Here is a 17,973-nt window from a genome sequence, read left to right as displayed (position 1 = left end):
ATGTATTTTAATTTAGAAACTCGCCAATTAAACAACTTTTGAAGATCTACAATTCTACAGATCATCGCGCACAGCTGATGAGCATAGACGGCAACGCACCGCGGACAGAGCTCTTCTTACGATTCGTGACAGTAAAGTTATTCCTTATATATATATACCTTTTAGAACCATCAAAACCTGTTAAGATTTTTTCACCTTTTTTTTTACTTGCCTAATTTACTAAAAGAAGTTTTTGTTGCAGGACCCGCCAAAAGTGCCCAAATTGGTGATATCTAACCGACGGTTCGATAGTGATACGAAACGCACTCCGCGGACTCCAAAAGCGGAAAAAGTGAAAAAACACAGACATAAAAAGAAGCGAAGAAAGTTCGCGAGTTCATCGGGAGACGAGAGTGAAAACGACTATAGTGATCCAGACTTTATGGCCTAGCTATGCGCCCAAATGAGCAGGTTGCACTGCTCAGACTGTATAGTGACTAATAGTTGATCGTTTTCGATGAACTTTTAATATACTAATTGGCAAACGAAATGCAAACCGCAAACTAAAAAAGTACTTGTACCGTTTTTTGGTAGTTTTTCTATTATTATTGGAAAAATCGATAATTTACATTCCTGTAATAAAAGTAAGCAAATAGAAAAATCGTTAGGAGTATTTTTCCGTAGTCTAAATGTGGCCGATTGGTATATTAACGTTTGTCAGATAATTAAAGATTGATTTTATAAACTCAAAAATGACGTGGGAGAAAATTTTTGTATGATGTAGTATGAAGCACATGTAAATGTAAATGAACTGTAAACATTCGATAAAAAGGTGATTTGTTTAAACTTTTCGTTTTCAGTTCGCTTTTGCAAAGATTCTCGCATCTTTTTATTATAAATATGATAGAGAACTATATTGTATGCGAGGATCTCTGTGATCTTTTTGTATAGATTTCAAAATATTTTTTTTAGAATAAAATCAGGGGATATATGCGCATGATATCAATTCTTGAAAACATTAAATGGTACTCTTAATTTTCACCTTACTAAAACAGCAGAAAGGAAATATAAAATATTAAAAATAGCAAAATTTTATAAATGATATTAATTAATAAATCGAACTGGAGGCTGCGGTGACATTAGGGTTCTATGGTTTATTCTAAAATAAAGTACATATAGTTGTTTATACAGATTCACAAGTATCAGCATACATATTTATATTAATTTTCTTGGCTTTATACTTTTGCTTCGAACTTTTTTGCTTGAAAGTCTATCAGCTCTCAAGAGAGGTGCTTTGTACCATAAAATGTATCCCCATCGCCGGTACCTGGATGTTTTAAAGAAGAAAGCCAGCATTTCAATAAAATAGGCAGGAAAAGGTTCCAGCTAGGCAATCTTTTAAAGAAATCATGTTAAATTAATTTATTCTAAAGACTTGAACAATTAACAAATCTTTAGTTTTATTCCATTCAGTATTTTATAGATATAATTGGTATACATAATAATTTTATTATTTAGGCTGTGTTTATCCAACTTTTGTCTTATCTGTTATTTTATTCACTAATTGTACAATACGAATTTTAGAGTTTTTAGATTAATTTATAGTAATAATTTGGGATTTCTTTTAATTATCGTGTTGGTACTGAGAACTGTATAATAAGCTGTCATGTAGAATTTAGCGGAAAGAGCTCAAAAGACAAAATAAAGTGAATGATTCATGAATCAATACTATTATGGGACATATATTTATTATTTTTGAAACTTGATAATACTTTGCACAGTTGCCATGAAAGACTTTGGAGTAATTCACATAATGACGCAATCTTCTCGTTTTGGTTTGTACGTAATTCTCTATTTTAGTTGTTTTTTCTTTGTTGTTTTTTCATTTACACTTGATTTACTGCCTTACTGACTATTCTTATGATTCTTCATCGTATACTATATATTTTGCCAATCTCAATTGATTTACCTAGATAATTTTTTTCACTTTTCTAACGATCTGTGACTAATATACTTTAAAACCAAACTCTCGTATTTATTTCTCGTAGATTGTATAGTAGATAGTCTTACTATATTCGATGTCTACTCAATATTTATATCTTTAGTCGATTTCAGTTAACACATTCACTACCCGCGCGAAAAATATGTTACACTAGGTGCCACGTGACTTTTTCTTATACAGTAGAGTCCTGCTAATCCGAACTTCGGTAATCCGCTTAATCCGAAACATAATTTGGCAATAGATTCGGGGGAAATAAATGCAGTTCCTCTAACAGCAGTTGCCCTAAGAACCACTACGTTATATATCTAAAAATAACAATAAAATATTTCAAGTACTCAATTGTAATAAACCTTTCAAATTTTATTTATTTTTAAAGAATCAGTTAAATTTCTTTGCTTTAATGAAGAATTAAATATCTAGCGTAGCGCTAGATCAACCGCAGTCGCAGCCTCAGTGTGGGTTACCCGATGTTCGCTGTTGACATATTCTTCCCCATCACTTTCATCAAAGGGTTTTGAAGGATCTTCAGTAAACATTTCAATGATTTGCTGATTATCATATATCTCGTGGCCATTATCATCAGCTCGCTCTCATTCTGCTATATCATTGTTATTCGCCTTTTTACCAGGAATATTTTGCATAAGGTCCCTTTTTAACTAAATTATTTTGCCTACCTCATAGAGTATAATTATAGGGGTTTGAAAATTTGGACAGAAGTTACTGGGGTGGAAAAAAATAAACGAAACTGTGCGAACGGCACTCAGGGCTTATTTGGAGAGCTGGGTCGTGGATATGTGAATGGCAAGGGGTCGGATTGGGACAACTACAACATAAAACAAATGGATACTTACATGAATCTCCTAGACAAAGGGGTTACAAAACAACAAGAAAGATCTCTAGCAATTTAAAATGGACGCCGCTTCGAGGGATCCTAGTCTTGCTGGATAAAGTAAAAAAAGGCTCTTCCTTCCTAAAATAAGAAACACAAAAAGAGGTTAGGAGGCTTTTCTAAAATAAATAATAATCAAATTGGTTAGAGAAATAAATTAAACATTTATTGTTGTCTCTCTACAAACAGTTACCAAAATATAGATGGCACAAAAATACTATATTAATAGTTACAAAAATGTATACCAAAAATAACAAAGAAAACGTCATCCGTTTACAAACTTTGTTTTACAAGTGGGAGTTGATACAAAAATAGTTACTGGACTAACGCAGATAGCAAAACTTAAGTGGAAGTTCGCTGGACATACCATAAAACAGAAAGACGACAGATGGAATGATTATACACTGGAGACCATATAGTTACAAACGAAAAAGAGGAAGGCCACCAATGAGATGGTCAGATGACTTGAAGAAACACGCAGGCCCGAAGTGGATACAAACTGCCTACAATAGAGAGACGTGGAAGAAGGAAGAGGAGGTCTATGTCCAAAATTGGACAGAAAGGGCTGTATAGATAGATATATAGAAGTTACTGGACTATAAACATGTGGCAGAAATAATTTATTACAAATAAAGAAATATCTTTAAAATGAAACTGCATATTCATAAAGAGGTTATCCTTTTTTAAAAAACAACAAACCAATGTCAAAAATTATAAAACTAGCTGTCATAAGATTTACAATATTAATTATCAAAATTTAAATTGTTATGAAAGCAATTATTATTTTAAACTGTTTATTTTTACTTCAAGAGTTCAAACAAAAAAGTTACCTGGATTGCACTAAAGTTCTTTAGATGATTTCTGGGGTAGGAAACTGGACCTACTAAAATTTCTGTGGTAGAATTGGGGTTAAACTCTCTACCACACGAACAAAAGGACTGCTTCTATGGTCTGGAATAACGACCAGAACTCAACAATGAAACATGTTGTCATCCTTAAAATTTGTTGTACTCGCCGTATTACAAATATCTCATATGAGAGACGGCTTACAAACAAACAAAACAATGATTACCCGTATCAGAGTTGACACATTACTTTGGGTGTACATCACTTATTATTTGACAAATTTGCCGGTTTTTCGCAAAACTACATAAGAACCGTTCCCTTTGACCAAATCTTTCAACCTGTCTTGAATTCACTCGACCCTCGATATCGGCCGGGGCCAGTTTTGAGCCTCCTTTTTCAAATCTAACCTGTTCTCGCAACTGGAATAACCCAAAATTCTCGTTAAACATATCACAAAACAACCTTGAATCAAAATACTTTTCAAATTGTAGAAATAACACGTACAAATCAATAAAACCATATTTAGGAATTTTTCTTCTTTTACCTCACAATGTAAACAAAATTGGGGAATATTTAATATTTGTGACTTGGTGAAATAGATTTCACTCTACATAATGTCTGGGGTCGGAAACCGGATCTATTAAACTGCCAAAAAGCCTGGGATGACAACCAGGGAGAAACAAAACTAGGATGGAAACAACGATTCTCGATCTTCACCTTCTGGAACCTCACTTAAATTGCAACTGAACCATTAAACTGATTAAACTGCTACTCATTTTCCATGAAAAGGAACAAAACATAAAACTTTCAAATTCGACGTAGAATTCGGACATAACGCTGAAGCACACCGCTCTTGACCACGCCTCAGCGAGAGTGATCTAATAATCTATTAAATTCATTCGCTTAACGCATAAAACATATCAACTGGAATATTTATTTGAAACGCAGAATATCCTAAAAGCGGTTTCGATCAAAGAAAATACCAAGGAATTTGCGTCCGTGATATAAACAAACTTTAAAATGGTTTACATTAATTTCGGCGACGTAAAAAGAACGAAATACTATTTGGGTTTTAACTCGTACGATAGGAACAGAGAAACATGGAAAACATTCTTCGTTATTTTAATACATATATGAAGGGATTTCACGAGGGGATTTCAAAATATATATCAAGGAAAATGCAAATGCTACAAAACGAATTGTGTCCATGTGAAATAATAGCCTAAAAAACTTTTTATTTCACTTCTAGTAATGTCCTTCGAATGAATTTTTGACTAAATACCGCTTCTCGAAAGTAATTCCACCTTATGTGCTTTAGCTTTAGCACAGAGAATATCACACAGTTCTTTCGTTACCAATAAGTTGAAATAATCTATTGCTCTGTCCCTCCTATGTTGACAAGAATACCTGCAACACCTGTAAATGAAATAGCTGGCTTTTGTACCTCACGGTACGACTATTGTGCAGTTGTAGCAACTGGTGTAGTTGAAGCAGAATTTGTAACAACTGGGTTAACTAGCGAAGAAGTTGTAGTCACAGATGTAGTTAGCGGTAAATCTGGTTCAATCTCCTCATCCAAATCGCTGGCACTGTTAGGATTAAATTCGGGATCGTCGTCACTATAATTTACATACGGATCTTCATCTGAATCTTCAAGCAATGCAAGAAGTTTATCATGTGTCAACTTTCTTTTATTATATTTACATCTTTTCTTCAGGGGTTCACTTTCCTTTGAAGGCCCAGGTCTTTGATCCATGGCAATCTGTAACAGAACAAAAAGATATAATATTGTTTGAATATGTGCGCACCACGTGTCCGGCACTGCGACTGGTGCAGTCAACGCTAAGTGATACATTCTGCATTTATAGTTGAAAGAGCAAGCATACTTCTATATTGGTGTTAATTCTAGACATATGCAAATATAAACCGAATCACTAAATATAATAGTTACGTTTGTAAACATATTTGTCGGCATGTAAAATGTCGCAACAAAAATATTTGTGTAACTTCACGAGGAGAACTTCGGACCAACCACTCTGTACGATTACTAAATCACTACTGGATGGCCAACCGATTGTTCGTTCAAATCAAGCGATGTTCCTCCTTTCAATACAACGTTAAATTCAAACGACAATGAAACGCACCTAGCGCAGTGGAGGCACCTGACGAGAGTAACCGCGCGAGATGCGTTGTTTGGCAGTGAATGTGTTAAATTAATTTTGTATTTATTAATTTTTATAATATATTACTAAAAAATTTAAGGTCTTGTATTTTTTTAACAGATTCTTTTACATTTTCTGTCTGTGCAGGTCTTTTTATAAAATAAATATTTGAATAGTGGTTATTTCAAATTAATGAACAGTTTGAAACTTCCTTTAATAAACTGTTTATTTTACAGCGTCCTATTTTTTAAAAGATTGAAATTCTTAAATTTATGCTCTAAACTGGTATCTTGACTAAATTTAATAAGTCGATAATTTTGTTTTCTAGGAAAGTCATTCGTTCATTAAACTAATAGCCCTAATAAATTAATAATTCTGGAACTTCTTGAGTGTTAGAGTGTTAAAATAGCAAAATGCATGGCTTACACTTTTATCAAACAAACCTTACGAGAGTAAAATCCTTAAGAGATGAAATTAAATCAAAAGCGGCTAATTTAAATTTTTGCCACTCCAATGGACATCATGGTTTATCTGTGGTTTATTGATCATTTCTACAAAGTTTTAGTTAAACCTTTTCAAATCAATTGTTAATAAATATTTAATAAATCTCTATAGTGAGCAGTTTGAAGTTAGCAGCATTATTATTATAATATATATTATTATGTATAACATGTATTACTAGGAAATCATTACCGTTTTATACAACAAAGCTCAATACTTTATGTTCTATAAATTATTGCTATTGTTTTATTATCTATTATAATTTATTGTAATGGTCTTAACGTTTTTATGAATTTAGACAATTTTTTTAGGGAAATTTACATAGTAAATAATGAAAATATGTCGAAACTTACAAATATATTTGGTCCTGATGGACTGGAACTATCTCCAATTGATCACTGATGATTCAACTTCCGCGGTTGGTCCCGATTTCTTCCATGCGTTTGGAAAGGGTTTTTAAATACCGTAGTGTTGAAAGCTACATCTTGATAAATTCCGACGCTCTTGTGGATGATTAAATTTATTAGGTTTTTTAATTTCAATAGCCTCTCTGAATATCGGTGGGGGTTAGCCAATTTTAATTTTAACGTCCTATGGCCAATTGGCTTATAATACATTGTGTATGTTATCTGTGTTGAGTAATTGCCTGTTACTAAGTAAAACTTCATTATCTTAACAGAGAATCGGTTAGTATATTCGAACATCTGATGAGTCTGAACATGCGTGGATAGTAATGTGATTTTGTGTTTGTCTTGTGTGATGGTATGTTTTGCAATTGGTGATTTTTGGAAGTGATCAAGACGACGAACAGTGAGTCGAAACTGCCAAAAAGCGCTTAAAAATGTTTTTTTCCTACATCCAATTAATTGAATTAGTAAATTTGCATAGACCTACCCTTTAGACAATCAGAACTGGAATTTAGAGCTCTTTGTTCACTATAAAGCTAACGGTAGCCTTTAGACGGCGAAGAACCAAGATTGCGGTGCACCGATGTCACCAATGTTACACGTTTTTAAAATAACTTATTCAAACACAAACTAGATTTCTTTAATACTTCTTCTTTTTCATCAAGGGACACTTTCTATATGGACCATCGAGCAAAAAGACAAAAGAGGGAATCTAATCGTTATGAAAAGGAGACCAAAATTCATAAAAGTGGCCTCTTAATATGGAGGACATCCGGGAATGCAAAGGCGCCAAATTTAAAGTAGCTATAAAATATTTTTCAGGATGTGTCTTAGACGAGAAAGTTTTAATTAAATAATAACGATAATAGTCTCAATTGTTAAAAAGCTTCAATATAAATAAGCTTTCATGTAGCAGTTGGGACAAACAATAACAACCCAACTAAATTTGATTTCTTAAACAAGGAAAGTGACTCTCTTTCCTTGTTTATTGTGGCCTCTCAAAATAGCACTTCCCGTCTAACAATATTTTTGTCCCCACTACTTTTACATTCACTCTTCTGTCTTTTTGCTCGATGATATGGACCAAGTCTCACGGAACTGTCGTAATAATCTCAGGTGTAAAGAGTGCAATGTTAATAACTTTCTTGCTTGTTTGATTCAATTTTCGTCTGGCTTGATGGATGGTTTCACAAAGGCGTTAAAGCTAATTTTGTTTTTACAACACGCTTCTCTACAGATCAGCAAACTATAAGAGAATGCAGTAAATTTGCTTCCTTCTTCTGAAGTTGCTTTAGATGAGGAATTCCTTTTTTCAGACTTTGTTCTAATTACCCTCCAGTATTTTTTACTCACATCATCAGCATATATTAAGCAGCAAAGAACGTCACTTGATTTAATATAAGAAAATATAACGCGAATCGATTGCTCAAATGAAAGAACTATTATTGGAATTGATAAAAATTTTGAACATTAAACTGCTGAATGAAAGGTTTGTTACATATTTATTTAGTGCTTTAAGAGAGTTCTATTTTGTATATTTTCTTAATAAATATTCTTGTAACTTGCATGTTATTGTGTTTTGGGGTTGGAGCTTATGATTTTAATTACTTTATAGTTTTGACAGTTTCTATCTCTAGCGTTCAGATGCTGTAGAGTAGAAACACTGACTGGTTTAGTTTTAATTTTAAGTAAAATTTTAAATTATTTAATAATTTTTTGAACGACTCTTTTGAACGAGCCCAAAGAATTTGAACACTGGAAATACTAGACTAAAAAATAATTCTAATTTTTTATCAAGAACTTTAATTTATTGATAAAGAAACAATTCCATTCTGGAACGATGTGAAAATTTGAAATGTTTTCCATAATAAATAACTGTTGAATTAAGCACTTTATGGAGAAGTATCTTGACATTCGTGAAAAGACATCAGTTTTTATTTTTACAATTTCAAAATATTATACGAAATATACAACTTATTTCACCAATTTTCAAAGCTAGACGTAGTTTTATGTATCTTAATTTGTTTCAAATCTGTTCAAAATAACTTTTTTTGTCGTGGGAATTATCTACTTGGACTTGATAGAAACAGCGATTTATTCTCTCCATGATACTGGTGATAAATTGTTAAAAAGTGTTTAGTTCCAATAAAAGATTCCTACAGATCAGATAAACGTTTTATGACTTTTGATTTCAAAGAGACTATTCAAAAACATTAGTAATTTGGTAAAAAAAATTGCGTATTTATAATGTACTCTACTAGTATATACATATTAAAAAAAGAATGATCAAAATCCATCAACAAATTCCGCAGATATTAAAAGCAGCATGTGTTTGAAGAATCAATTACATTTTTTAAGTGCACGGATTTTATAATTTTCCTGCACCGGTCCCGAGCCGATTTCGATAGAACTTCATTTTTAAAGCTATACTGACCGCTCTGTTGAAGTTCAAAGTTTACTCAAACTTTTACACATAAACTTTGAACTTCAAAATGGCGCTAGTTAGGTTGCTAAATTGTTATAAACCAAGTAGCTGTGAATAAAATAAAAAAAGTGGCTAACTTTGACCCTAATTGATCTAGACGAATTTTTTTTTTTTTTGAAAATTCGTGTAAATATTATCAAAGTTATTCAAATTATTTATAAGCCAGAAATGACTACTAGTAAAATATTTTTGCAATAGTAAAAATGACTTTTATTGATTTTTTTTAAATATATTGAAAATATAAGTCTTCTTCTTTCATGTGGTACCAGCGGAATCGCCGTGTCATTATTATTTTCTGAGCATTAATATTTAAAAAAGAAGCTCTGTGGGATAAACAAATTGAATAAAATTCAAACTAATTGACGAATCGTCTTAAAATTTTTTGTCCGGTATAAGGACTACTTGAGTCAACTTTTGCTCATGATGCTCAGGGGGTGTTTTCATGTCTTTATAATACAATCCGCTCTGTATTTTTCCCCAGGTCTTATCACAAATTTAGCTCTATCCATGAGGATCTACACGGTAGATTCGTCCGAAAAACAAACCTGGAATATTATTATTTTAGAATCGTGGACAAGTTGATCAACTGACCCCAGATCCTTTATTCGCCGACGAGCTGTCATTGGTGAAATACTGATGCCATACTCTTGCATTATTTTCGTTAAATCCTTCTAGGTTATTTTCTGTTTGCCAAGACAATTTCTCGAATTTTTCTTTTATCTCGTGGTGGTATTTTTTTTTTTCGACCACATTTTTGTTTGCGCCGTCGTGTCAAATCCAAATTTTTGTAAGTTTTTTTTATACGGTCCACAGTTAACCTTGAAACATAAAAATTGATGATATTTTTCTGTGGGAGTGATTAGTGTTCAATAATAAGTATTTATTTCCCCTATTTTCCTTAGTGAGATGTCTTTAGCTTTTTCCATGATGTTCTGGTACCACTGGTGTAACGAATATGCAATGTTTGCTAGATTCACAAAAAGTAGTATACGACTGTCAGAATATGACTAGAGGGCAATGGAAACTATTTATTATTATAACTCTAAACACCAAGAATACAAAATAATATGCACATGAGTTGCAAGCTAGACTGAACAGCAATGACAAACAATGGCATCTGAGTCACGTATTGTCACGCCCGTTGTGTTGCCACTGTTGCCAGTCATTTATGTACTTTTATAAAGTGTTACAAGATAATCAAATGGAAACAAACGCATTAATATTATACAACTCAATTATATACCCTTTTTGTAAAAAAAATAAATTTTACTAGGTGGCTCTAATAATTTTGATCAGACTCCAGCAGAAGCAAGACGCCAAGATACAAAAGGTAGTAAAGTAAACATGAAAACTAAAGTGTACAAGATAACAATACGTCCCATTCTGACGTACACTGCAGAATTAAGGCCCACTCAAATAGATCAAAATGAAGAATGGAAATATCAGAGATGCGGAGATATTAAGAATAACCGGCAAAACTTAAGCAGCATTGAGTCTCTAAACCCTAAAATTTAGATATTGGAATATAGACTACAATGAGCAATATTTCAAGAAGCTTTATGAGTTTTATGATTTCTATATTAAACATTTCGCCATTTATGCATTTGTTTTCTTTTTTGCAGCAGTGTGACTTAGCCATTATAAATGTTGTTTTAATAAACTATCAATTAATAAGTACTGTTATATAGAGTAACGGACACTAACATGTTCCACCAAAACAACACAATAAAAGTTAAAATAGAAGAACTAACTGACCTAATTAAAACTTTCAATGATATAAGATATTCAACGATGTGATAATGTTCAACATTAATGTTAACAAAGTTGTGATATAATGTTCGACCTGATCATCGATGAAATAATAAAAAAGGATACCAAATGGGAGAAAAACAACTTAAAATAGTCTGCTGTGCAGACAGCGTAGTACTACTCTCTCAAAGTGAACATGATTTACAACGTATGCTGCACTAATTTAATATAACCGCCAGAAAATTAAACATGTTAATTTCCCCAAAAAAGACAAAATTCAGGGTTATAACAGCAAATTTACTAAGATGTAAATTGGAGCTGGAAGGTCAGGTAATAGAACAAGTGATAGAGTATATCTAGGCATCACATTACGGAAAGCTCGAAAAAGAAGTGGAAGATCTAGTGAATAGAGCAAACAGAGCCGCAGGTTGCTTGAATGAAACAATATGAAGAAATAAAAATATCGGGAAAGAAATGAAAGGCAGAATTTACAAAACAGTCATCAGACCAATAACGACATACGCGGCAGAAACACGACCTGATACAGAGAGGACAAAAAGGATGTTAGAAACAGCAGAGATGAAAACTCTTAGAAAAATTGATGGTAAGAGGCTATGGGACAGAGCTGTAAATACAGATATATGATGTAGATTAAGGACTGGGTAAAGAATAGACCAGTAGAATGGAACGATGATATAAGCCGAATGACAACAAATAATGAATGACCAAGAATTGCTCAAACGTTTTGGCGAAAAATACTAAGACGAATATATGGAGGCATAAAAGAACAAGGTTTGTGGCGCAGGTGTTACAATTTTGAGTTGTATAGAAGATTTGGAGAACCTGACATTGTAAAATTCATTAAGGTAGCACGCCTCAGATGGATAGGTCATGTAATCAGACGAGAGGAAGATGCCATAGTCAGAAAAGTTTTTGACCGAAGAGGGCCGATCGGACAACGAAGAAGAGGAAGACCGCCACTGATGATGATGAATGACAACAAATAAAGTAAAGATATCGAGAAACGGTTCTCCAATAGAAAGACTACAAAAACGATGGAACGACGACTTACTGGAGACACATTGAAAAACAGACAGAGGCATGTCTATATAAAAAGAAGAAAGAGTTTAGCTGTCGACCCATAAATATTACTAATCAAGAGGTGTTTACAAAAATGAACAAATAGAATTGATAACAACGATTACTACGATTGATAAACACGTCAAAAATAGAATATCTGAAGAGCATATGTACTTGTTCAGAGCAGCTATGAATAAAGTAGAAATTATCATGATGGTCGCCAATATCCGAAAAAAAGAAGAACTAATCCATGCTAGTCTCTATAATTTAAAATGGAAAGAATATTATTAAAATATCATTTTAACGCCCAAATTTATTTTAATACTAATAGATAATTATCAGTAATATTGTTCGTAATATGGGAAAATCCATAAAATTGTTTTATAAATTTGCATTTTTGAATTTTGACCAGTCCTATAAATAAATCACTGGGTGTTTTATAACTTGTTTAGGACACTTCGCTAATATATTTTCCCGCAAGGTTCCTGTTGTTCAGTATTTACATTTTGTGTAAACAAAATAATAAATCTCTAATGGAAAATAAATTATTAAAAAATAACCAGTGACCTACAGGTTCAGAAATACAATCTAGAATATCATGTAATATTCTTGATCTTAAGGTTAAATATTCGCGATCATTTTTGTGATAGTTTTGCCAGTATAAAAGTCAAAGTTATAAAGAATCCCCTCAGTAAACGATAAAACACGGCTGATATGAAACTTTTATTAATAAATGTGTATAATCTAATCGAAGTCAGAAAATTTGTCCTATGTTTATAAATTTTTTTTATTGAAATGATATTGGAAATATAATTCCAATAATAAACAAATTTTAAAGGTTGAAAAAAAAATTAAATTTTCGGTGATCTATAAATAGGACGCTGGCCTATAATGGATTAAGATCTCCTTAATTGACAGTTCCTCTTTCCAAGCTACACATTAATTATTGTTAAATAATTTTACAATAATAATGCTAAGAATTAATCACTACAACGATACTTCTCCATTTCAAAATTCAAAAAACCTTTGTCATCTATAACAATATTGTCATATCTGTATGTTTTAGTGAATTATTAAAAAACATATACATTTGTAGTATATTCTTTATTAAAATAATGTTTTCTCGTAAATTGTACAAACTTGTGACCTTTCTGCTTGTTTATAGTAGACACTAAAATACCTACCTGTTTCAAACGGGGGCGTTGGTATAAATTATGTTATTTAATGATTTGTATTGAAATAAACTTAAAAAACATCTCTTCGTTTTAGGAGATACAGTGTTTTTCTATATCAAATTATTTTCACATTTTTAGTTTTAACCTGAGAATGCATGAGAAAATCTTTTTGACTACGAAATATGTTGAAAATAGGAAGAATATAGTTAATTAGTACGTTCGGTTAATGGTGGGATACAATGCATGATCAAGTAAACTATCTGTTACCTTTATTTTTTAAAATAATTTATGACTAGCTGCAAAATATATATAAAGTATATGTTTATAATTAATTATCCTGTCACAGTTTAGGTTACACCTTTATCTTTAGGTTACCTGTAACCGCAAGGTTACAGGTTAACTTTTTGTATGTATTACTGACGCATTCTTGTCATGATTTTTATGCATCTTTAAAAGTTTTCTGTAACTGTTTCACTTCTTCTTGTAATGTCTATCCTCTATGGATGGTGGATATCAAGTTGGTATCGTTTCGGTAAGAAATATAGTAGATCACTGATTTGTAGATTTTGATAGTTCTATTTTTGGATGTGGTGCGGCAGCTAATTGTTCTGGCAATTAAACATGTAATTAAAAATATTTATTTTTTACTTAGATATACACCGTTAAATTTTAGTTAGTTTATTTACATTTCACCTTACAGGGACCCTCCCTCTTACCGCATGCTTGCATTGATAACTGATGTAGAATAGCATTTGTAATTAATAACTCTTGTTATTGCTAGAATTATCGATATTAAAAGAAGTTTATAAAAACAGACTTAAATCTAAAATTAACGAAGTATTTAGACCAATTTTTTGCCGCGTGATCCGCCGGCGGTCACTGACAATGATTACTGAAATCCTTGAGTGCCAGACCGTGATACACTCATTCATCTAAATGCTTATAAATGTATATATTCTGTGGTGTGCGAAGAATTTTAAGTTAAAATGGTTCGGTACTCCAATAATATTTAAATCATTGACTTTTTTAAAAATTTCTGATGTAGTATTGTCTAATACTAATGTTTCAAATGACAGCTGGCGGTACACGCGGCAGCCAACCTGTTAATATGGAAGCGCCCAATCTTTTTATAGTATTCTTTAACTGTGACCACTTTGGCGATTCTTTTCTGTCAGTCTTCTTTGGTAATATTAGATACTTCTTTTTAATTACCTCAATTTACCTTATTATCAAATTTAGGAAATTGATTTACACGCCTTATACTCAAATCAAAATTTAATTATCCACAAATTAACTATATAGGATTGAAAACACAAAATTAAGAAGGAAGTTCAATATAATAGGGGAGACTTAGAGAGAGTAGCATAATGAAATACGTTTTTTTAATATCTTATGAGTTATGTAAATATTTTTGAATTATTTACAAATGTTCATGTTGCGCAATTTTCACACTTATAAAAAAGTAGATTTTCTTGAGCCGTGCATGTAGTGGACTGTACCCAATCTTCATTTGTAGTTTATCCGCAGATGAGACACTCGGTAGGTTTTTCTTCTTTAATGTTGATTTCTAAGCTTCTACTGCTTGGTATCGTTGACGTGAAAAGTTGTCTATTTACATCAAGACTCTTCTTTTGTTTGTTTTTTCCTTTGTTCAAGCTGTTTGGTTTATTTTTTTCTGGCTGGTTGCATTTTCTTTTCTTTTTCCTCTGCTGCCTTTTTGATCTTCTCTTGTGCTACCTTAAAAATATTCTCCAACATTGTTTAATAAGGAGATCCAGTCAAAATCTCATTTTTTTCACTTCATCTCTTTCTTTGAATAATTTTCTTCCTAGCCTCGTTTGTTACAGGTGAAACTTTGTCCGTCACAATTTGAAATAAGGGGGCTGTGAATTCCATCGCAGGATTTAGAAATGCTGGCAGTAGCTAAAGGTAGAGCTGTCACAGTAGAGCTATTTGATGTCGAAGATTTGCAGGCCGGAAAAACTGCAACTGTGGAACACGATTTTAGTGGTTTTTCAGGAGAGGTAGATAAAGCTCCATCAAACCTGTCTGTTACAGCCAATGGTGGTCCAGATGGAGGCGTTGTTGTGCAGGGGACTGTGTCACTATGGGCTTTATTGTCTTCAGAAAAGTGAGCTGGAGCAAAATAGTCTAGATCTGTAAAAATCGTCTTGTGCAATGTGTACAAATCGGTACAGGCAAACCCAGACTTTGCAAATTCCATCTTACAAATTGCTTGGAAGCTGTTTTAACCAATCCACCAATGTCCCTTTGGGTCGGACGATATTGGTTCATCCACTTGCACAAGCCTCATTGTACGCAGTCTTGAAGGGTCTCATTATTTCTCGGTCAAGAGGCTGGAGTTTGTGAGTGGTGTGAGGGACTAAACTTTTCATGTGAACATTGTAGTCTCTCGCATATATAATTACTTGTGAGAACTGTGGCCATTAAGTATCAAAAGAGCCAGACTTTCCTTAGTGGAATTCACTCTAGAACAAACATTTTTAGCCAAAGCAAAAATAGTACCCTTCGAAGCATCCTTCTTCAACTCTTCTGCCAGTTTAACCCTACCAAATACAAATAATGGAGGTAAAAATTCATCACCTGTTGCGTTGATAGATAGTAGTACAGTTACATTTCTGACCCTCTCTCCCGACGTGATTTTACTGAGTCTACTTTTTTCCCTTCTGTGACAGAACCATTGAGGCATTATCATGGACCACAGAAACTCCCATCTCATCGTAGTTAAACACCTTTGAGGGAGTAAACAGACACAAGATGGACCAGAAAACTAATTGACTGGCGCCCAAGAGAAGACAAACGCAGCAGAGGACGACCACCAACACGCTGGATGGACGACATTGGACGAATATCCAAAAAATGGCAACAAGAAGCACAGAACCGTGAAGAGTGGCGAAAAATGGGAGAGACCTATGTCCAGCAGTGGACAGAAGAGGTTACATGATGATGAGGGAGTAAAGTTAAATTTTGATATCAGTGCTTCATATTTGTTGAAGAAGAGGACCACTTGTGGTCCAGCCATAGCTAATCTTAAAAACAAAACATTCATTGACCATCAAATGCTTACACCACTTGAAATCGCCGAGCTCCAAGCAACAAAAACACCGCCTAGACAAACACCTCTAGAACCTAGCCAAGAATTGCAAGCTGATACAATGAATCTGGAATTAGACATCTCTCCTCGTGATGCTGTTTTGCGTCAGCAATCAGAAACGTCTACCAGCAAGCAGTCTGTGTTCTCACCTCAGACTTTACGGCCTTGCCCTAAAGCTCCACCTAGGAAACAGAGGTCGAAAACCAAAAACTCTGCTATCTACACAGATACTCCTGAAAAGGAAGCTGCTAGAAACGAGTATGAAGAGCGACAGAAACGCTAGAAAAATAGACAAACAGAAAAAAAGTACTCGAATCATCTACTGGAAAGATAATCAAAGACAACGGGAGAATCATCATCAGAAGAAGAATGTTATTGTCTTATTTGCTTGTCAGTCTGGAGACAGTGGGATTCAGTGCCAAGATAGCTGCAAACAATGGTCTCACGTAGCCTGTACTGATGGCAGTAGATATTATATGCCAAAACTGCGACGAGTCTGATTAAATATATAATTTGTTTAAACTCCGATTTTGTTTGGTATTTTTGATTAATAAATCTGATTAAAAATAATAAAACGAATTTTATATGTATTATTTTGTAATGTTACAAATGTTCCCTATTCATGTTACAATCACCCCCGGTACGGGGTCGGTTGTAACAATCGCACACACTTAATTAAATGACATATACCGTCCAAAAACTGATTTACTTAAGCTATTGGTTTTGACATTAATTTATAGACAAATGAACATTCCTTCACATCAAAGGTTTTGATCATTGCTTACAGCTGTAATAGCTGTGCTGTGAACCATTGTTACAACCGTACCCAGTCTACCCTAAGAAACACAGCCAGTTCTTCCTGGAGAGAGGAGGGGATGAATCCATCCATCCAATGGCGCTACAGCTACGAGGAGGGGATGAACCAAGCATTAAATGCGGTTAAGCAAAAATCCAGTTCAATTAGAAAAACAGCTAGTCTCTACTCGATTCCATATGGTACCCTGCAAGATCGTCTGAGAAATCGGTTTCCGGCAAAAAAAATTGCTTTAGTAAGAAAATCAGATACTTCTGAAGAACAGGAAAGATGCTAGTTGATTATATAATTAAATTATCAAATCTTTTGATGAAAGAATAATTCAATAAATTGTTATGTTTGCTACGAACGCCACCTTCTAACATATTAACAAAGTGTCGTTATATATTCCTTTTGCATTGTTGACAAGTATACTACGTTGTTTAGTTCTGACAGACCGGTGCGCATTAAACTTCGCTAACAAATCGATTTTAGCCAGTAGTTATTATATAAATAGACAAAATCCATCAATAGTATTTATTATACTGGACTTTTATCATTTTTGATTCTAATAAAATTTATAATACACAGTTGTCTACAAACTACAAATATTTTGTAAGATCGGCAACACTGCGACGAGAAATGTCAGTCTACGCCGCTTTACCGGCCCATTGCAGTTTTCTTTTTTTGCAGTTTGTTTCTTCAGCATATTACAGAACGTTATGAGACAGTTCTAGCAAAACTTCGAACCTTTGATGAAAGGTGGCGATAGTAGTTAGTACAAAAATTA

At 33.2% G+C, this 17,973-nt stretch overlaps 1 protein-coding gene across 1 annotated transcript in view; it reads left to right on the top strand.

Annotated features, from left to right (window-relative positions):
• The window catches only part of Nipped-B (Nipped-B cohesin loading factor), a 40,190-nt gene extending 28,452 nt beyond the window's left edge, over window positions 1-11,738 (top strand). The window contains exon 23 of the mRNA XM_072546444.1: window positions 242-11,738. Coding sequence (XP_072402545.1) covers window positions 242-430 — 189 coding nt within the window. The 3' untranslated portion in view covers window positions 431-11,738. The remainder of the gene's footprint in view (window positions 1-241) is intronic.
• The last annotated feature ends 6,235 nt before the right edge of the window (window positions 11,739-17,973 follow it).

Source organism: Diabrotica undecimpunctata, chromosome 10 (assembly GCF_040954645.1).
Source record: "Diabrotica undecimpunctata isolate CICGRU chromosome 10, icDiaUnde3, whole genome shotgun sequence".
NCBI lineage: Eukaryota > Metazoa > Arthropoda > Insecta > Coleoptera > Chrysomelidae > Diabrotica > Diabrotica undecimpunctata.
The sequence above is the reverse complement of the archived record's forward strand: the minus strand, read 5'-3'. Positions and strand labels throughout refer to the sequence as shown.